Source organism: Thamnophis elegans, chromosome 1 (genome assembly GCF_009769535.1).
Source record: "Thamnophis elegans isolate rThaEle1 chromosome 1, rThaEle1.pri, whole genome shotgun sequence".
NCBI classification, from domain to species: domain Eukaryota; kingdom Metazoa; phylum Chordata; class Lepidosauria; order Squamata; family Colubridae; genus Thamnophis; species Thamnophis elegans.
The window spans coordinates 126721078-126744606 of record NC_045541.1 but is presented as its reverse complement, the minus strand read 5'-3'; the positions used below and the strand labels follow the sequence as shown (position 1 = coordinate 126744606).

The following is a 23529-nucleotide window of genomic DNA, read 5'->3' as shown; positions in this document are numbered from 1 at the left end:
GGGCAGGGGTGGTTTTAACTTACCTTCACTACTGGTTCGCAAATGTTGCATGCATCCACGCAAGTGCCTGGCCTTTTGTGCTTGTCCTTTGCTCAAAAAACTCCCTAAAGAGGATGAAATAGACCCACTCGCAATTTCCGCTACTGGTTCAGGTGAACCGGTCCGATTTGGTAAAATACCACTTCTGTCCTAAGGTGTTCAGATCCAATAAATTCAAATTTCCAACTATCAAGTGTTGTTCCAAGGGCTCCAATCATGATTGGTATAACAGCAAATTTCTTTTTCCATAAGCATTCAGCTTTAGACTGCAAATTCTGGTACAAATTCTGGTAATTTTTAACAATCATTTTACTAATAGCAACTTCAATGAACCAGACTTTCTTTTTTTCAAAGACTGTTATATCAGGCACATTCTGAACAAGGGGACTTTTTGTTTGGATTTGGAAGTCCCCTAAGATTTTAGCCCGTTCATTTTCCAAAATCTTCTCAACTTGATAGCCCCATTGGTTCTTGCCATTTTCAAATCCAGCCCACTGGCAAAGTTTCCAATAAATAATTTTGACATGTTGCTCAAACCAACTATTGCTTACAGTCGGTTTGTGAAATCTTATTGCAACACTGATCAAATGGTCAATTATTTCATCCTTTTCAGTAAAAAATTGTTATGGATGGTTGCACAGTCAACCAGTTGTTTAAACTGGATTTGGCATTTTTAGCCACTTATCACTTATCAAATCCTTCCCAAGAATCTGGGATAGGCAGATGTTATTTTTATTGTTATTATTATCAAACTATAGCATTTCCTTTAATATATATAATATAACCTCCCTAGGCAGGGGGTTGGACTAGAAGACATCCAAGGTCCCTTCCAACTCTGTTATTGCAGTGTGTGTGTGTGTGTGTGTGTGTGCATGCGCGTGTATACATACATACACACTAAGAAGAGTTATATTATGTTATATTATGACAAGACAAATGTGCAAATGTTATTATAACACATCTGCTTACTATAGAAATGGACATTGATGGATCATTATTGAACTAGATAATTGATATCTACTAATTGACTTCTGTAAACTTTGGATAATATAGTAGACACACTAATAACATAATTGTAATAAATTATATCCACAATGTTTTATTAGGAATTTATTAAGACAAAATAAAAATGATTCTCTATATTTTTAGGCCAAACTTTACAGCCAAGACAATGCAGTTGTATATAACAGCACTATTTTTAATCGTACTTTGAATTATAAATAGCCAAGCAACACTGTTCTAAATCTTGCTAAAATACAAGTATTATTTTTCACTGATATTAATCACAGAAGAATGAATCTTTAGATCAAAAGCTTTGCATCCACAGAAACTTGAAAACCTACCCGGAATTTTTTTAAAAAGGGTGCTATGGCAACCTTTCAAATATACTTAATCACACAAATTATTAAGATCATGATAATGTCAACCAGTTACCATGGAAACTTGATATATTGGCTGTTAAAACAGAAAGAAAGGGGGGTTGGAACTTGTCTTTAACAAGATAGTCTAATGTACTAATTCCTTAAACACCCTGTAATACAGTAATTATTTCAACGTCAAGTATTGTTGACAGAAATTACAGCATGCAAAGGAACGAAGAGCTAAAGGGAAGTTCATAGACATGAAATACGATTCCCTTGAAAAAGCTACCAAACAGCATCTGCAAAGGTTATACTTTAAAAACTAAGGTTCACAGATCTGTTTCCAGAATCTATGCTTTGTTAATTATTTCCCACTACAAGGTATCCTACCTTAATTGTTTTGAAAGGAGAATTTTCATTCATCTACTTAGCAGAAGATTAATAACCCCCCTTCTTCTTCTTCTTGGCCAAAGCAGTTAATTTGAGTTAGCGATTCAGGAAACATGCCAATGTAAAATCCAGGCAAATCACCGTTGGATCCATTTTCAATTGTCAGGCAATTGTTTTGATTTGTAAGAAAAACAAATTTAAAGTATAACCTTTAAAAAAATTGATGAGCGCAACATTATTCCTGAGATTAAACCTAGCTGTTTCTTTGCACAGCAGTTTCTGAGCTACTATAACACTAGAATGTTTTCGCTGTCATAAAGATCTCTGACTCACCGGCCACTTGCCACTTGAAATTAGTTGGGTTATTTTAGTCACTGACATGCATTCCAGAAGAATGTTAGCAGTGCACCAAGATGGCAAAAAGGAATCTAATATAAATCGGTCACTTGGTTACAGTACAAAGCCGATAATAAAGTTTCAAATTTGGATTTATTTCTGGAGAAAGCATTTGTGTCTTGATATGTCTGCAAATTTATGCACTCTGGCTTAGTAATAAGCGCGGCTAAACTGTGGGGAACATAGTTCTAAGTAAACAGTTACAGGATTTATATGACAAATCGAAACACTGAAAAGCAAGTGCCTTCTGCAATCTTTGGGATTTGTGAGCAAACATGATCTGGATTTTAAAGCAAAGCTGGAGAAGTTTTGAAAGCTCTGAGATAAAAAAAAAATCAGAGCATCAAGATCAGAAGGTTGGAAACATTTGCTTCTCTTTTGCAGTGACTCACAATACCAGAAAAATACTAAATTCCCACTGAGAGCTGCTAGCTTTTTCAGTACTATATAATAGTGGTGAACTGAACTGAGAATAAAATGCTGATATATTTTTCAGCTCTGATGTTCTTGCTGCTTCATTAGAGGAGAAATGCCAAACTACCCTGCGGATATTTTATATCAACAAAGCAAAATTCATTGTAATACATCCTTATTTCCTTGAAGGAAGGAAAACCAACAATTTGGAGGTGGAGGGTGGGGAAGGGGGAAAATGAAAACTATTAAATCTAGTATTTTGAACTGACTTAATCAAAATTCTTATAGTGTTGTTTACTTTTTGGAAAGAAAGGTTCATGAAAAACAGACCACTGTAGAAGTTTCATCTATGGCTTTCAAGACTAATATTATGCATTCTGAGCTGAGATACGCTATCACTCTCACATCTCAGCTGACATTTCAGTTGTATAATATAATTGATTAAGTAGAACCAACGTTTTGAACTAAACCATTTTCTTCATATCTTTCAGAAAAGCACAAAGTAAATTCAGTAAGCCTGCTGCAATAAAGTATCACATTGAATTTTCATTCCCCCACCCCCACCCTTCTGAGAGATTAAACAGTCAGACAGATTAGCTTTTACCCTTAAGGATTTAATCAAATGATTTTTTTTAAGTGTGCAATTTCCTGCAAAAAATAGTGAAGAGACTGGCTCAGCTAGTTCCTCAGCCTCACCATCCATCTTTGAAAGGATGATGGTTACATTCCTTTCATATCTAAGCAATGGGGTTACATCACTCTGAATGAGCTATATAAAAACAGCTGTTGCATTCCACATTTGTGGACCTTTATCTTATTATTCAGCTGTGCCTTCCAGACAAGTAGGAGTGCAATGAAATGGAAACTACTGGAACAGGCAGGGCAGGATCATGCCAGGACTGCAAGTGAAGAATTAAGCTGCTGTACTTGGAGATTAATGAATAAGTACAGCCACGTGAATACTAGTCCACCTGATAATTAGAATTTTGTCTGCTAGGAAGCTGTTGCATACTGTTCAGTGTGTCTTGCATTTGCCTTTGTACAAGCTTAGTTTGCTTAATGCAAGTGTGCGCATCATCAAGGATAATTATGACTCCTCCTCTGATGGAGAAGAACCATGTCATCCCTGTGCAGCCCTATTAGTTAGATTTATTTTCTGGTATAACCATGGAATTAAAATTCATTGAGAGTTCAACCTTTTTCAAAAGAATTAAACTGAAGCCAGTTTCTTATCACACTACGCATATCAATAATCTCACCAAGAAGAACATATGGAACTAACCAGATTAGCAGTGGAGGCACCATGCCTCCTTCTTTAATTATAAAGATACTCCAAAATTTCAGACAACAACATGTGGAACATCATAAATATGTTTGTGTATGGCAGTACAGAACAGGCTTGCTGTGCTGAACTATTGCCTCATGTACTGGAAGGAGTGTTTGTAGAGGGGAAAATATATTGTTTAGCAAATGTTTCAGGCTGGCTATACATTTAGAAGCAGCTTCAGGCTTATAAAACTGTAGTACTGCAAATTAATTATAAGTAACATCATTGGTGATATATGTTTTTATCTGCAAGTTTAAAATGTTTACTGATATTTTTCTAAGTGTATTTTAGATTCCTAGATACCAGCTTAATTTAATTTAAATTTCATAGATTTTATAACTTGAAAATGATAAATTAAAGTAAGATTAAAAAATATCAACACAAAATCTATGCATTACATCTAACAACTGCTTTTCAATTATCACTATCAAGAACATAATTATTAATATGTGTATTTAACCTCTATTTCATTTCTTTCTGGCTTCATTTACTGTTTCTTCCTGTCTCTAGTCATGGATTTATAATATCCCATCTGTGCTAATAAAATAATCCACATACTTTCATCAGAATTCTCAACTTTTAGATTGCATATACCAAAGAGTCACAATCAAATATGAGAATGGTGACAAATTGGGGCCAGTTATGAGAACCTCATTTTGTTCTACCCAGACACCACATCCAGGCAGATCAAGATCAAAATCAATTTGGTTTTTATTTTAAAAAGGGGGGGAAACTATTATAATGAATCCATGTTTGTGGTCAAAAAAGCAAATAGCGCATAGTGACAGATAAAGATGAAGCCATCCACATTTAATTTAGTCAGAAAAGCTCAGTGCATAACCTGGGCTGCCAGTCTGCTAGAATACATTTTTTTTAAAAATTAGTGGTGTGGATTCTATTCTATTCTATTCTATTCTATTCTATTCTTACTGGGGATATTGTATGATGCAAATATATTATACATAAATAAAATTAAAGTATTGCATTTAGCAAAAGCTTACAGGAAATACTTTATTTTATTTTATACTAGAAGCACTAGATGGTGCTGTGATACAATTGCAGTGGAATCGTCAGTCTTTTGCATAGCAATAGATAACCGCTTGTGGGTGAAATAGACATTTTTTCCTGCAGTTTTCAGTGCATGATCATATGCTTTATTTGCAAGACACAGAAGGCTTAAACCAGGTTATTTATTCTGAATTAGTTGTTTTGACTGAAACCCCTAAAGCGATTATATAATTTGAAATTTTCTTTCATAGTGGATCCCAAATAACATTAACATACAAATTCAACTCTTAAATTAAAAATACTTTTATTAATATTACTAGTAATTTAATTTTTAAATATTCAGATGTATAGAACACCCAATAATCCTATTTTCTGAGTTAAGAAATTGAGGGCCACTTCTCAATGATTAATTTATTTTTTCAGGGCATAGGAACAGAAACTTCCAGTGGCATTGGTTAGGCATCTTTACTATATCTACATTCTGAAATGTTTCCTTCTCCTTTGCTTCCTTTGCCATAGTTTATATTATACTTTATCTAAAATAAAATATTAAAGTATATATAAAGGCTAATACTTCCAGCTTGAATATGGACGTTCTTTGTAGTCAGTGGCTGTGTTCTCCTTGTTTCTTACAAAAAAGGGTTCGGTACTATATTAATATAATAAAGGTTTACTCAGAACATCCTGCAACGGTACCTCTAACACCGTCTATCAGTAATATCTGCTTATCTCAAGTCCTTGGAAAGGACTTGATAGGTGGATAAAAATGCTAAATCAAATTTAAATATCTAGCTAGCTAGGTGAGAAACTATAATCAAAATCAGAATAGAGCTAGAAGAGACCTTGGAGGTCTTCTAGTCCAGCCCCCTGCTCAACTATAATAATAGTTATTCTTTTTTTAACTAAAGTTATTCTTTAGTTAATCTTCTGGGATGTTAGCTATACCTACAAGCTTAGTGTAATCTGCAAACTTGATATTCCCCTTCTATTCCCCCATCTACATCATTTATGAAGGGATGGAAGAGTACTGAGCCTAAGATGGAACCTTGCTTACTTCCCTCCATGTAGATATAGTACCATTAAGGACTACTCACTGAATACAGTTTGTCAGCCAGTTGCAAATCCATCTGGTGGTGATGCTGTCTATTCCACATTTTTCTAGGTTACTAAGAAGTGAGTTGTGGTCTACTTTGTCAAATGCCTTGCTGAAGTCTAACTATACTATGTCCACAGCATTTCATTGGTCTACTAATTTAGTCACTTTGTCAAAGAATGAAGTAAGATTGGTTTGGCATGATCTGTTTTTAACAAACCTGGGCTAGCTACCAGTTATTACTTTATTTGTTTCTACATGTTCACATATCTGTTTTTTGAACATTTTTCCAGTATCTTTTCAGGTGTTGATGTTAGGCTTATTGGTCTATAGTTTCCTGGGTTTGTTCTTTTCTCCCTTTTTTGAAGATGGGAATCACATTAGCTCTTTCTGATCCTCTGGTAATTCCTCAGTGCTCCAACATATTTTAAAGTTATAATACAATAGTTCTGTGATAACATCAACCAGCTCCATCAAAATTCTGGGATGTAATCCATCAGGTCCTGATTATTTATATTCAGCAAAGTCAGACAGGTATTCTCTTATAATTTTCTTGCTTATTTTAATTTCTATTTCTAGTGTGTTTTTTACAGTTATGTTTTTGGTAGGTTTTGGCTATAGTTTCTTTTCATGTGAAGACTGATGCAAAGAATGAGTTAAACAGCTCTGACTTAAAAATTGAAAAAAGAATTTAAAATTAAAAATGATATTTAAGATTAAAAATTAAAATTTAAACAAAAATTGAAAAATTGGAAAAAAAATTGAAAAGGAATTTTTCTTTAAAAATGGAATTTAAAAAAAGGAATTCAGAGATTTAAAAAATTTAAGAATTTAAGGTTTGGTTTTGGCTCTTTATGAAGTAATATGCACTTGCTTTTTGTTGGAAGTCTCAAGCTATTTTCTAGGAGATGCTTATATACCTTATATTTCCTGCCTTGAAAGTTTATCGCTTTCCTCCCTGTCCATAATTGTTTTGTACTTATCCTTTTTTCTCTGCTTTCTTGCGCTTCAGTTGCCTGGCCACTGCCAGGGTTTTCGGGTATGATGTGCTGATGTGGACACTCTGCTTAACTGGTCCACTGCTTACAATCATAATAAAAGAAAGTGAAGACTTGATTTTGGCAGCTCAAGAACAAACTATTTGAATTAATGACAATAAAAGCTAGAACTGAAAAATCATCAAATGATTCAGAATGCAGATTGTGCAAAAACTCTAGATCACATACTCAGTAAGATTTGATAAGATACTTCTGCAATAAGATTACACAAACTGATTACAAACAAAAACATTATCCAGTTGCTGAAATGATTCACTGGAAAATCTGTAAAAACTATCATTTGCCAATAATGAAAAGTTAGTGGAAACTTGGGTGGAAAAAATAGTTGAAATGAGCAGGTTATGGGATTATGTAACACTGCAGAGTTAACTATTATTGATGAGAAAGACAAAAAAAAGTCTGGATAGTGAACGTGGCAGTGCCTAGTGACAGCAGAAGAGAAGAGAAAGAACTGGAGAAAATCACAAAATACAAAGACCTGCAAATAAAAGTAAAACAACTGTAGTGACAGAAAGCAAAGATAGTAGCAATAGTAATAGGTTCCTTGGGCGCAAATCCCAAAACACTTGGAATGCAACTTGATCACCATTGACATTGACAAAGTCACCATCAGCAAAATGCAGCTTTATTAGAAATAGTTTACATCCTGTGATGATACCTTGAACATTCTCAAACAATAACACCTACCTATCCCAGGACTTTAGGAAGGACTCCATGGGTGAATAAAAATACAAAATCCATTCTAAACATCTGACTGACTATGTAACTCCTCCTCTTCTTTTTCTTTTTCACTCAAGGCATATCAAGGCCAATATGAGCTAAAGAACTGGCAGCCATTATTTCACATTATTATGAATAGATAAAAATAAGTTTTACATGTGACCCAGGGTGGGTTGCCCCCGGTTCTAACCGGTTCGGTAGAAGAGATTCATCAAATCTACCTTATCTTTTAGAACCCATTCCACCGGTGGGGCAGTACCGGAATGCCTGCCCCGGCCCCCTCGCTTGCTCTCCCCACCCATCCAGTCTCCATACTGGCTAGGGAATTCCAGAGTTGAAGTCTACACATCATAAAGTTCCCAAGCTTAAGAAACACCGTATATTCATCTGAGAGGCTTGAAGTGGATATGTACTCTCCCTGATCTACCACCTTAATAAAAATGATTCCAGATAATATGGAAAGCAGCCACTTTTTAAGTTAACAGCTTTCACGGGCTGATAGAGATTGGGAAGAGAAAGAGCCACAGCCAACATCAGGCTGTAAGTTCTCTTCTCTATGCAGGTGTAAATGTTTACAGTTTGCTAAGCACCCAAAGAATAGCTTTTGAATAGTGAAATTATCTTTCTCCCAGGTAGCTGAATGTCTTGGACTATCATTACCATAAATTAAAATGTTGTAATACCATTCAGATGTTGTGTTGTGATAAAGTAGTTCTCTTAGGAGGCGACCAGCAATTTCTAACAAAATGTCTATGTCATTTTAAAAGTATGAAGTGTTCTCCCCCATTTGCTCTTCCCCACATGCTACAGAAAGACTTTTTCTGACAGAAAAAAAACTTGAAAGACACTCTTCACCCTGAACTATTGGTTTAATTATTATAGACTCCTGCTGGAATGGATAAGCAAACAATGCGTATCAGTTTCTGGATCTGCATTCCAAACCTTTATTGATGCATCCATGCGTCTCTGGAAATGATTATCTACTCTCTCTGGTAAACTGAAAATATCACCCTACTTGTCAACTGTACAATTAAAAACTATCTTAACAAAAAGATTCATCACTTTCAAGATTTGCTTGATAAAGCAGCCTTGGTAAAACCACATTTAGAATACTGCATCCAGTTTTGGTCATCCCAATATAAAAAAGTTGTTGAGACTTTGAAAAGAGTTCGGAGAAGAGCAATAAAAATGAAACAAAGGATCAGGGATGATGTGATAGCAGTCTTACAACACTTAAAGAGCTGCCACAAGGAAGAGGGGGACAACTTATTTACCAAAGCACTTGTAAGCAGAACAAGAAAAATGGATGGAAACTAACCAAGGAAAGAAACAACCTAGAACGAAGGGGAAAATTCCTAACAGTGAGAACAATTAACCAATGAAACAAACTGCCTTTGGAAATTGTAGATGCCCCAGCACTGGAGGTTTTTAAGAAGAGACTGGACAGCCATCCATCAGAAATAGTATAGGTCTCCTGCAAGGGCAGGGGATTGGGCTAGCTGATCTCCAAGATCCCTTCCAACTCTTTTACTGTTACTGTTAGTGTATATTTATAAATATAGGCTAAACACAAATGTTTGATTAAAAAGGTGCTTGTTCACAATAATTTGACATCAGTGTTACTTTTGGTTAAATCAAAGAATCGGAGCAGAAGTGGGATGACTGCTAAATACATCATCAAAACAATGTATTAATTGCATACTGTAAAAGAAGAAGAATCCAAACACGTGAAGCTAACACATTTGTTTCTCCTTGCACACTATCATTTGCAATCTCTCCCCTCCAGTATATGCATCCTGAAAAAAGATTATCTGTCCCCAGATACTTTCCTTAGTTACCCCTGCTTTAATCTCCAAAGCTCAACTGCTGGCTAAGATTTTCCAACTCTTTTGTATATTAGCCTGTGGGAGAAGAAAAAAATTACCATATGCTTACGCACATACAGTGGCTTTAAGCAGCCTCACATATTAACTAGGACAGCATTCAGCTTTAGGCTATATAGCAAAAGGTAAGGAAGATATAAGGATATTGGTTACAAATGCTAAATTGCATAGTGAAATGGGAGTCTGAGAAATGTTGACAAAAATAGTAACTATAACTTAGTGGTGGGATTCAAAAAAAGTTTGCTACTGGTTCTGTGGACGTGGCTTGGTGGGCGTGTCATAGCTTGGTGGGTGTGGCTTGCTGGGCATGGCAGGGGAAGGATACTGTAAAATCTCCATTCCCTCCCCACTCCAGGAGAAGGTTACTCCAAAATCCCTATTTTTTCCTGATCAGCTGGGATTCAGGAGGCAGAGAATAGATGGGGTGGGGCCAGACGGAGGTGGAATTTAGTGGTTCTCAGAACTTCTCAAAATTTCTGCTACCAGTTCTCTAGAACTGGTCAGAACCTGCTAAATACCATCTGTGCTATAACTATGTATAAGCAAAAAAGAGGGAAGTGCTATACTGTACCTAGGGTTTCATAATACCTTTATACCTTTGCAAAGATTTTCCCAGAAGAAACAGTTACTAATCCAAATGTACAATCATATGCTCTCCTTTATTTTCCTGTTACCAGTTATGGGCATCACCTTTTATCAAAGGCCTCCACATTTCAGAGAGCTGTTCCAGGTTTTTACAGATACCGACTTTTGTCTACTTCAATTCAAGCTCAGCATATCACCAAGAACCTTAGTAGAGAGTCAGTTCAGATATGTGTAGAAACATATTTTAAGACATTTCTACTTATGTACCAGAGTTTTAGCATTAATCCCAAAGAGCACATAGTGAGTTAGTCTAATGCAGCATCCTTGCTTTCCCGCAGTGCATCTGCTTTGTCATACAACTCGCTGTGAAGCAACTTCTGAGAGGAAAAATACCCTCTGATCTATGCCAGCATCTCTTCTCAGCTCTCTCAGAGGTTGCAAACATAGCTAGAGACTTACTGTATTTAAGACTGATAGCAGATGTGTTCCAATATAATAAGGCAATGTTTCTGCTTCTTCTCTTCTAGAATTATAATCATTACAGGGATGTCTAACATTGGTTACATAATTGTACACAGCCAAAACAGCCTCAATGATGTCTAGTCTTTCAAGCTCTGTTATGATGTGATTAAAAAAAGAAAGAAAATCTTATTGAAATAAAATTCAGATCAATTAGCTCTAGTTTAATTTTTATGCCATTCTCCTATTTCCTATTTTATGTTTTTTTTTAATTCTCTTGGCTTTATAGATAAACATTAATGTGTATTTTTTACTGCACTCTTCTCAGAGTATCTTGGTAAGCAGATGGTTCAATTTATAAACTTAAGCAAACAAATAAAATAGATGTGAAAGTTCCAGGGGGTTCCACTCTTCTGGGCTAGATAACTGAATTTCAAATTCTTCTGGGCTTAAATGTCGACATTTTTTGAAGTGCTGGTGATGGAGCAATAGGGAGCAAAATCCAAACAAAACAAGACACAGGCCTCTTCAGAATATTACTGTACATTCTGGCTTTAGAATTGAAAAGTTTACTAACTACAGTACATTCAGGTGAATGCCTGAAGACTTCTCTTTCCAATGGATTGGGTGGGGCCATATGCTATCTGGTTTCCCTTTTACTATTTGACCATATGGAGGAAAACATGATCCTCAAAGTAGCATGAAGCAATAGGATGGTAAATAAAACTGAAAATTGATACCATATAGACCATTGCAATGATGGGATTTAAATCATTTAACAACCAGTTCTCTGCCTTAATGACCAGCTGGGTAGGTGTGGCTTGATGGTCATGTGACCATGTGGGCATGGCCAGATCAACGTCACTCAGGTTGATAGGTGCTTTACCTTAGCTGTTACAATGTAATAAAGGCAGTTTCTGTAAGCAGGGCAATAAAGATTCCGCTAGAAACAACAACCAGAAAGTTTCTTTTCTGCCTTCCTTACAGGATTAGCCCTGTAAAGTGGGAAAAAACAAAAGGAGATTTCTTCCAACATCCGGTTCTCCAAACTGCTTAGAAAGTTAACAACCAGTTCTCCCAAATAGGTGTGAACTGGCTGAATCCCACCACTGGACCATCAGGAGTGAGACTAAATATCCCTAACTACCACTGCTCCTCTATATCCTCCTCTTATTCTGTGAAAAATATTTCCAATTGCCATATAGTATAAAGACAAAAATTTCTATGATAAGAATCAAAGCAGTTGTTTTAGAGGCATTTTTTCATGAGAGTATATTAGGCTGAGAATGAATCAACCCTCCCACCTTATACCGAAACTGGGATCTGGAGAAAGAGGAGGAGAATGAGATTACAGTACAATGAATATAAGGAAGACCTTTTTTTGTCCTTAGACCAGTGATGGGCAACCTTTTTGGCGTGATGTGTCAAAAATCGGCAAAAAATTGAGCATAACTCGCGTTGTGTGTCACTTCGACAAAAACATAATTTTGCGCAATTTATAGTTTAAACTACAAAAATGTATAATTGCAATATATAATTGTATTTAATAAACCAAAAACAAATTATTTAACATACCTGCTTAGTAACTTCTTTGTTCATCAGTCGATTTCGTATGTTGCCCTTGATATTATTGAACTTGTTTGGGGTGCCGTGAACCAGGGCTGTGGAGTCGGCTGCTTCCAGCTCCACGTCCTCATCAACATGCCGCTCCAGCCCGCCCCTGCTATGAATATTCCTAGTGACGCGAGCGGCATGTTGATGAGGACGTGGAGCTGGAAGCAGCAGACTCCACAGCCCTGCCGTGAACTGAGATAAGTGAGGGGGAGGGCGAATTCTTTAACTAACCAGGAGTAGACTCTCTGTGCCGGCCTGACTGGAGAGAGGCATGCACTGTTCCCGCGCTCCTCTCCTGCGGGTCCTCCCTCGCCGCGCTGATGACGTGTGTGCGCACGGCACGCACGCCTTACCAGCAGCCCCTGCGCTCAGAAAAAGGCGGCGGCGATACAGTAAGTGAGTGTGGGCGGGGGAGATCACACGTCCCGCCCCCCCCCCCCCGTTCCTCCAGCACAGATTCTTTCATCCTCGGCGGCCGTGCAGGAGCCGAGGATGAATCGCATGAAATCCTGTGCGTGTCACCCCAAATGGCTACGCGTGTCAGCACTGACACGCGTGTCATAGGTTCGCCATCACCGCCTTAGACTCTAAAGAAAGAAAGTGAAATAAATGGCAATAATCTATTGAGCCTATCAAAGCCTATGCTAGACAAAACATTGACATGACTCAGTTTTAAACAACTTTGAATATTAATATTTATAAGTAGGAAATGATGGTAATCATTCTATTTATGCCAAAAGCTTTGAAATAATTTTCTGCCACAGGGCCTTATACAATTTCTCTGTAGTTCTACATATACTCTAGTAAAGATTGCAACTTTAATTAGTTAAACTATAGATTGAATTCCTACTCCATTATTTTCAGCAAGAATTTGTTTTCTGCTTGAGTTTATGACTTTATAGAGCTGATATGGTACTGTTTTTATTGTAATTACAATATTTAAAGTTTTCAATAGAACTTAAGAGTATTTTCAAAATAGATTCAGAATTTTAAGATGCCATCTGTCCTCAATCAATCAATGTTTTATTACATTCAAAGATCAGTATAAGACCCTCCTTATACTGGTCTTTGCCATTTGACACCTACTCCACAGCATTTCCTAAAGATGCCTGGTTATTCTAGCTTTGTTGTAAAGCCATGAGGTGAAATTCAGAATAAAGTTCCAAATTTAACCATTCGTGCTATTAACTAAGGCAATTAACAAACTTCCAGATCTGAATAGATTTGCACATGCTTTGGAAATAAATATATGACAAGACTGAAACAAATAATGAGCCCAATTCTAAATTTATGATAATCCTTTATATCCCAAAAGTGCTTTTTCAAGAGTCAACTGGACTTTCTTGTCCAATTGACTCTTGAAAAAGCACCTTTGGGACAACCATGACCTGGATGCCTGAGAATCTCCATAGACATTAATCTTTTATATATATCCTTTATCTACAACCTGCTTGTGCTCCAAAATTCAAAGTGATCTGTGCTTTCTCCTCCATTTTTTCCAATGTTAGCAATCCTCATGGTTAAGATCTGGATGACAGCTGGTAATGGACTCAAAATCACCCACTGAATTTCCATGACAGAGAATGGATTTGAATCTGAGTCTTCCAGGTCAAAGTCCAACTCTTATACCACACTGGCTCAACCGTCACATGAAAAATTAATTAGAAATGCAATGTTACTTTTCTTGAAAAGAATAACTTTGGTAGTGTGTTTGATTGCAGCTCATGCCTTGGTAGATGAGCAGTTTTTATTTCACTTGTTTTTTCAAGATGATGCTAAGGCAGATATTTATTGCATGAAAAATTCAAATTGAGGAATGCTGCATACAGTTATTTATTATGTTATTTATTTCAATAGTATACCATCCTGGTAACCTTGGATGTACTACATTCTTGTCTGACTATAAAAGTATGCCCTTGGCTTTCTAGATCAAAAAATCTCAGATCGAGAATCTATCTTAATAATATAAAGCAATTATAGTAATTACTTACTGCACAATAAGTAATCTGTACTATATTGTAGAACAAGAGTTTGCATAAAGATCTCCTGCTTGAGTAAGCTGGGAGAAAAATCTCACATTCAGCATTATACACATTGATAAGCAGATTCCCCTTTCAGTAAATCAGTAGTCCATGAATACTGAAAGAGCTGGAACAAAATTGAAATATTCTTTTTGCTACTGCCTAACAGACGATAGTATGAGAAGATATTTGTTTATTTTTATTTATTTATTTATAAAATTTATTGAATGCCCATCTAACCACAGGGTAACTCTGGGTGGCTGATATACATATCTGATGCCCCGGTATTCAAATTTTGTGTATGTAATCTTAGGTAGGCCTATCAGAAACAATTAATAGGTTCCAAGAAGTATAAGGATTCCAGCTTTGATCTAATTACCTACCTATGAAGTAATTTACATTTGTGTGATTGTATCTAAAAGTAGCTAATGTTTCTCATGCAATTCAGCAGGGCTGAACAAAAGAAATGGGAGCGGCAATGGAAAACTGCCCAGGAAAAACCTTTGTTACACCACAGATATTGCAGTGATGTAGACTTACACTGATACTCCAGTATAATATATTTAGCATATTGTTTAATTCAGTTTTGCACCTAAAAAAGCAAATAAGCTTTGGAAATGAGGTACAGTGATGAAAACAGATATTCTATCCATCAAAGATATAGAAGAATCTAAGGGGAGCTTTTTAACTCTTTCCAAAACTGAGCAATCATGTTCCATCTCATTGCTCCATAAATTGTATTCAACTGTGCCCATCTACCAAAGAAAAACATACTGCTAGCAGATTCCTGTTTCTCTTTTCCATTTCCTTGTTTCCCAAATCTGCTACAGTGATTTGGTAAGGCTTCTAAAACAGATATGGGTGGTATGGATCAAGAAGAACAACAAGAAGAACTTTTACTTCAAGAACACAGTGTTGGATGTATCTCTGGAACCTTCATCCTAGAGACAAACATTTTCATGCTCTATTTCCATAAAACAAAGTGTTTCCAAAATGCAATAACCTCCTGAGCACTGTGCTAAATAAAAACATCATGCAGGTTAATTATCTCCTTTTATTGTTGGCTGCTAATGGTTGTTTGAATATTGCAATAAGAGCTATTTATAATTTATCAGAATTTGCTGATGAAAGATAATCAACACCAACATACGTCCAATTAAACTAATCAACATTTGATTTTTCAATTTAATATGAAGGAGATTATGGTAATAGAAGCCATGTATGAAAAAAACAGAGGAAGATTATCTTTATCTCTGGCAATCTTTTCAAACTCAGCCAACATTTTGTAAATAAAAACCATAGAGAGATTTCAGATGAATATAGTTATTCTAGTTACCCCAGAATAACAGAGCTGGAAGAGATCTTGGAAATCTTCTAATCTAGCCGTCCTGCTCAATCAGGAAACCCTATACCATTTCAGACAATGTTTGTCCGATCTCTCCTTAAAAACCTCTAGTGATGGAGCACCAAAAGCTTATAGAGGCAAGCCATTTCACTAATTAATTGTTTTCACTATCAGAAAATGTCTCCTTAGTTCTAGGTTGATAAGTTTCCATTCTTACTCCTCAGTGAAGTGGCTCATTAGTAACTACATCAGAAGAAACTGTTTCCTTTTATAAATAGCAATTATACTATGTGGTAATATAGGGGAGAATTATTAAAATGTAATGTGGCACAATAAGGTTGCTTTCAGAAAACAAATTTTAAGTATGAAATTATTTTAAAACTATTGCCTGAATTTTTGGCATGTTTATCCTTTTTTATTTCTTAAACTTTCACAGAACAATTTTCAAGGTAATAAAAGTGTTCTAGCTTTGGACAGAAATATACGTAATCACTCAAAGATTTCTTTGTGTTCTTAGGGAAAAGCTGACCTTAGAGAGAATAGATACTTCTTTGTGTGCACATTTGGCAGAGGTGCACAACCTTAGTCTCTGAGGCTCCATGAAACCCTTGGCATCTTTCCAAAAGCTGCCATCAAATTACCAATCTTAATAAGAAGGAAAGGAAAGTAATTAAATATCTTGCTGTTTTAAAATTAGTTTAAGCTTAATTAAATCACAATTAGTTTTTAACCCAGCCTGCATGCTTATTATTGTCCTTTTAGAATCTGATCATCAACCTGACACCAACAGATGAAGCTGGTCACTAATCCAAACAAAATTCCACAACACTGTATTAAAGCATCTATGGGGCATTTTTAGGAAACAATGAAACAAGGCTTCTGGGATTGCTTTCCTTGACATTAATCCCACTGAATATAATTCAGACAACAAATTACACCACGCCTCTGTCTTAGAAGGCTTCCCAGAACAGTTTCCAAAGTAACACAAGCAAACATGAGAAAATGAGATGGAGGTCCAGAAGGTTCATTGACTTTACTTGAGAAATGAATAGATTTAAAAGAAATCTTCAGGTTATAGTTAATGCAAAGATAGCTCCTTAGTGCCTGGATTTGGCTTGCATAAATTCATTTGCTCTTTGTGTGAATTCCTTTACAGATTTGCAAGACAATTCCAGTTCTCTATTTAATGCTTAATATTGGATGTCCATAATTTGTTTCCTCACTCATTCAATATTGATTAGTATGACATTCTAACTCCCTATTTGCCACTGCTAACCCTCTGACACCACTTGGGTGATTTCTTTCTTTCTTTCTTTCTTTCTTTCTTTCTTTCTTTCTTTCTTTCTTTCTTTCTAGCATTGTGCAGCTTGGTTGCAAATTCATCATTTTGCACTGTGACAACTTCAGTTCCTATAGCAAAACTATCAATAATTATGAAAACATCATTTGTATACAAAAATATTATAAAGCAATTAGAATATTAGGTGTATTTTTAAATTCTCATGTACATGGTTCTTAAATTTTAAGACATAAAAACATGTTTAATCCTTAATTGCCTTCTTTCAGTATCATACAACTAATTTTTATATAAGGCAGCACAATTATGCTTAATTTACTTTCTTTCAAAGCATTAGTGACACAGATAAAATTTAGATAGAGATATAAAAATCTATTGTAGTTACCTGTATATATGCTATATATATTAGAATTTTAATAAGACAGACAGTAAAATCATTAAATATCTTAGAGCAATCATTCATAATCCCATTTCATCCCAGACAGTAAACTAATGGAATCATTGCACCTTCTCTCCTACTGCCTGCTGAACAGATCATAGTGAAATCTGGAAGTTAGCGGAGGAGTGGTGTCGAATGAGGTGAGGAGAGGAGAGGAGAGGAGAGGAGAGAATTTCTGATTTGATTCTTTTCACTCAGGCTATATCCAAATCTCCAGAATCCAAATCTGGACAATCTCCAGAAAGGAAGAAGGCAAGAAACGATGGAAAGTGTCCTACAGTCAGACATCTTCCCCTCATTATGGGTATGCTACTATGATTGGCAGATAATTCTCCCACTATCTGGAAATGGGCTGAGCAATGGGGGTGAAATTCAACCAATTTAGTTATAGATAGACATCTATGTATAATCCAGATGATCTCATTCTACCATGCTCAGTACAAAAGCAAAAGAGACAAGATAGGGCTTGAAAATGGGGACAGCAAATGTCATGCCATTGTTGTTTTCTGTCAACTCAAGGACCTATGGAAAACAACTCTAGTGCTTTAACTCAGTATGGCAAAACCCCTGCCATCAGCCATTATGACAGTAAGACACAACCAAGTGTTTTCATTAGTTAATGTAGAGAAATGTTTCATTCCTAAACCCTAGTCATTCCACTGCAATCAATGTGCTGTCCAAATGCTTTCATATTTTTTCTTTGTTAACTATATATCTAGAAGAGATAAAAGCAGTGGACAACACCTAGTTTTGATGATAATTCATAATGTTAGGCATCAAGTGCCTAATGCCCCTGTCCTACTATCCCCATTTATTTGTACCCATTTCCTGTTTTCTTATTCATATTTATTCTTATTCCTGTTATCTTGAACATGAGTGACAAAATAAATACATAAATAAATAATATTAATACTGCCATCTCTGCTCTATTGCTCCCCTGCAGCCCAGAAATGACTGGTCTCAAAAGATGAGGGCCATTCTTTTTTGAAAATAAAGGATTTTCCAAAATCTATAATCTGTCCTGGTCTCCTACCATCTATTGCAAAGGAGAAGAACAGAAGACAATCTGCTATCCAATGTCCTCTTTTGACTGCTCTCCTTTATTCGTCAAGGATAGGTTTCTTCTTCAAATGAAATGAGTGTAATTGTGGACTTTTCAAACATCCTTTTTAGACAGGCTGGTATTAAAACGTGTTGGTCTATCCTAAAAGTGGCAGCTCTGAGCAGGCCTTGAAAGTGTTATTTAACTTAATGTGTACTTTTGTCTTGGATGTGGCAGATAGGTCAAAGCTCTTTTAAGGAGCATCTGTTCCTCTCTCAGTCTGGCAGGTATTCATGAATACAAGATTGAAGGTTCCTGCTAGAAGCTTGGTGCACTAGAAACACCCAAGGTGATGATGAAGCTACACAGCCACAGATGCAAGCTACCTGTTAAACAAGGAATAAAAATGATAGGCAGTCGGGGCAGATAGACAAGTCAGTCTGGTGGGTAATACATAAAGCCTTGGTGGGACTGTGGGGCATCTGCTGGTTCTGATCCAGCACCACCAAATTAGATTGGGGGAGAAAATTACAACCAAGCAGAAGCAATTATGCATTTGGAGTCATGCTTTGCCATATAATTTTGGAGAATTATCATTTGGGGGTTGCACTGCCCCCCAGACAGACCTGGTGCATAATCAGGGGTTATCCTGAATTTGTGACTCCTGATTGAGGAGCAGATGGCAGACATGCACAATGCTTATTATGCATCAGTTACACCTGTTCCTAGGCCAACAGGCCTTTCTGTCAGGCCCAAGTCCAGAGATGACACAGCAAAGTCCAATAAAGTCCAGTCCTTTATTTGCTTACATCCAATGAATCTTGCCAAACTAAAGTTATAAACGTCTAAACCTATTAGATGTATCCTGAGAGATTCTAGGAAGTGGCTATCCTGAATCTTTCACCTCACCCCCATCCCAGTCCTCCATTCATTTTGGGACTGCACAATCTCTTAATCCATGCTTTCTCTGGGAAAAAAAATCTGTTGCCAAAAGTATCCCCCACTGCTCCTCCAGGCGTACATTCCATCACACTTTCTCACACTCGTGACCTGGTCCTCTCCTGTTTGGACTATTGTAATGCTCCCTACATGGGACTGCCCTTGAAGAGTATCTAGAAAGCTTTGGTTACTCAAAATGCAGCAGCCTGCATAGTTTTGTGCAAGCCTGAATTTGTGTATGTGTCATCTCTTTTGCGGGAATCGCATTGGTTGCCAATTTGCTTTGGATGCAATTCAACCTGCTCGCTATCACCTTTAAAGTCCTACATAGATTGGAGCCAGCTTATTTGAAAAATTGCCTCTCCTCAGTTCATCTATCCAGTCCACCAGAGCTGAGAGGCAGGTAGTCCCTGCATCTGTTAGGGAAATGCATCTGTTAGGACCAAGAAAAAAGCCCATCTCTGCCATGGGGGGCGGGGAGAAGAGGGATTGGGGTTTTAAATTGTGATTATTTATTGCTGTATGCCCTCCAGAGTTATTGTTGTGAATTGGGAAATCATATAAATATGTTTAATAAATAAATAAGAAAAACAATTGAAAAAATTGGACAATAGTTCGTGGAGAAAAAGATAAACTGTATACAATCCTCCCAGGAGGAGATAGTGGTTGTTTCACACTTCCATAATCTGTGTGTGTGTGTGTGTGTGTGTGTGTGTTTGTGTGTGTGTGTGTGTGTGTGTGGTGAGGCAAGACTAGGAGGCATTATTTCATGGTTATATTGTCCAGTTCTAAGGAACATGCCCTCCCCCTTACAAATGAATTGGCTTCTTAATGTCAGATGAAATTCTTCCAAACAGCATTTGGTGGTGGTGGTAGTGATAATAATGATGATAATTTCCCCATCTTTATTATTTTAACTGTTACAATTGTCTTAAAATTGGTTGCTAATATTCTGTCAATTGCTGTAAGCTTAATTCATCTAATGTACTGTATTATCAATGAACGTTTTAACTAATTTGTATTGGGAATGTTCTGATTATCAGTTTTAATTTCACAGTATGGAAATATAGTAAATATAGAAAAAACAAAATTAATCAATGAAACAGCTTCTTTCAGACATTTTTCTCCCCTCACAAAGCAACCTGCAGTCTCTGCCATAACCAAGCAGCATTTCAGAAAGAGAACCAGCAGAGAGCAGCATTTAATCTTACTTTCAGTTGTACCAAATGCACATCCACGTGTTTGCTGTCCAGGTCCTGCTGCACAGAGTAAGTCAAATCCCGGACTCTTTCTGATGTCATCCGAAGCCATGTCTCAATCTCAGGTAAGTGGAGAACAATCTTCCAGTCTGCAACTGTGTGGAGCGGGGGAGGCTTTTCATATTGTTGCTCGGGATCAAAATCTTCCCTGCCATCTTGCTCGGTTGTAGGAGTCGTATTGATGATCATGGGGGATACATCGGTAGGGATAGCATTCAGTTCTTGTGGAAGGATGGGGGAAAGTGCTACTTCCATGGCTGTTGACACAAGTTCTAGATCATGCTCCTGGCCAAAGCAGCTGCATATATGGAAGAGACAAAGGGCAAATGGTTAAAAAAAAACAATTACAATTATAGTACTTTCTTATAACTATTTTATTCTATACTCAATTTTGATATTTGGGTTTGAGAAGATACTCCCTATTATTTGCTCTGCTTCCCAAATGCCAGGAGTTGATAAAAAAGGCAATAATTAAATAAAGAAGCACAAAAACAGCGAGGACAAAAAGAAAACTAAGCTAAGGGACACCTGCGCCTTGCTAAGTAAGCTACCCTGAGCTTACTTATGTAGATCAGGCAACATTTATTCTTATGACGAAAGAGAAATGGTGGTGAACATTGCTCCCTACAATCTCACAAGTGTCTGCAACTCCCCAATATCACTGCTTGCTTATCAGGCAAGATGAAAATTTTCCTAACCACATATTTTTTAAAAGAAGACATGGTTATGTTTATGTTGCATGAGAAATGATTAGAAATAGTTATGATTATTATTATTAATCAGGGGTGAGCTGCTGGGGATTCGCACAGGTTCGGGCAATCCTCTCGCTAGGATTCTGCGCAGTTCAGTAAAACCCCAAATGCCACCCCTGGCTGGCCATACCCACCCTTCCCCTCCCTTCCCAAGAGTCACCACGCAGCCCCGTTCATCATGCCAGATAAATGCAGAGCCCGCGAGGAGGCTTAAGGAAGGTGAAAAACAGGCCTACTGGAAGTCCCAGAAGTCTGGAAACTGGCCTGTCTTCGGCCTCCAGAGCCCGGGGGAAGCAATTTCCACCCTTTCCACCCTAGGAAAACTTCCAGAGCCTGGGGTTGGTGAAAAACTCCCCTCCCCTGCTGTAGTAGGCCATGCCCTGCTACATAGGCCTGGTTAGGCCATGACCACCATGACCACGCCCACCCAGCAACAGAGCAGCAAACCCATTGCTGCAGCTTTTGAAGCCCTTATTATTATGCCTAACTCATTATGAAGTTGCTTAGCAGAATCAAAAACTCCTTGTTAGTTATCTAACTACAAAAGGAAAAACAGAGGCTGTGCCCTTCTTAGATTTTTGGTTATTCTTCAGACTAAGGTAGGAAAACCTCCTTATATTTCTCTCTTTGTGTCCAAAAAGGTTTTTGCTTGTCCAAGCAAGACAACTGTTATCTCATCAACCAATTAAAAACATACTGGAGAGGTAGCTGACTTTTAAACACTTTTTTTAAAGGTCTTGCAGATAAATAATTAAAACATCATCAAAGACTTTCTAAAAAGGAGGAGTTTCTCCCAACAAAGCTGACAAATGTTCAGTCCCAGCTGCTGTATATTATATACATACATACATACATACATACATACATACATACATACATACATACGTGTTTTACAGCATAACTCTGGAACGCCTCGGTCAATTTCAGCTTAACTTGGTACACTTATCCTCTGGAAAAAATACTGTGGGGGTAAGACGACCCAAACACCCCTCAGGGTGTGTGATCTGTTAAGATACAGCTGGTTGTCTCTTGTACAACAGTACAGCCATACTACTATACAGCACAGTGGAGTTGCCATGGTAACGGCTTCACAGTACTCCACAAGGGGGCTCCCTTTGGTAAGAGGGAAAATCCAACATTAGAAATTACGTTCGGTATGGATATTTCCCCCCTATAAATAAATACCCGGGCAACGCTGGGTTATCAACTAGTATTAAATACAAAACAAGCAACCATTCAATAGGAGTGTTCAGTCTTTTCTGCCATCTACCTAATGCATTATTATCTCTTGCAGCTAAATGGATTGAACGATCCACATTGCTTGGCTAAAAAGCTTCCTGCTGTAAATCAGAAGTTTGTTGATTGGATTCAGAATTTGATAAAAGGCAATCTTAAAATGTATCTATGTACTGGATATTTGAAGCATTGCTGAACTCTGAATATTTTCATAATAACATCAACGAGCATTAGAACTAAAATCACACTGAAAAAGGCAAATTATCATCTCATTATAGTAAGAAAAGTGAAATGAAAACTTTTAAGGCAGGGGTGTGGCTTTTCTGTGTCACTTAAAGGCCTCTACAGATGAAGCATATTGATACTTATACATAGCAGCTTTGAAATCCACGCAGAAAGACAAATATAAAAGGGGGGGGGAATACTGGTGCTTATAAATTGGTGGGATTTCTCCATCTTATTTCATAATACAATGATACCTCATACCCATCGTTAATTGGTTCCAGGAGATATGATGAGTACCAAAAACGATGAGTACCAAACAAAATTTTCCCTTAAGAAATTTTGTGGTGAGTCACAAAGCAGCCAATACCGACAAGTTCTACCTTGTGCATTGAGTACATCTGATGAGTTTCAAAGCAATTGAGTACCAAGATACCACTGTACGCATAAAATAAAATAAAAAATATCTTATAGGTACATTTTATGCCTTCCATAGACCTAAACTACTTACCCATTGAGATCAATTCCTGGGGAGGACCTATTAAAAGACATCCCACAGAAACAGAATAACAGGAAATCACTGGTTGTCACCTACAGCACACAACTCAAAGCTCTCAAATGCCTTAATAA

General features: G+C 36.9%; 1 protein-coding gene across 1 annotated transcript in view; it reads right to left on the bottom strand.

Annotated features, from left to right (window-relative positions):
* The window catches only part of AKAP6 (A-kinase anchoring protein 6), a 227767-nt gene extending 204600 nt beyond the window's left edge, over nucleotides 1–23167 (bottom strand). The window contains 2 exon segments of the mRNA XM_032213685.1: nucleotides 20642–20987; nucleotides 23157–23167. Coding sequence (XP_032069576.1) covers nucleotides 20642–20987; nucleotides 23157–23167 — 357 coding nt within the window.
* Nucleotides 23168–23529: the final 362 nt, after the last annotated feature.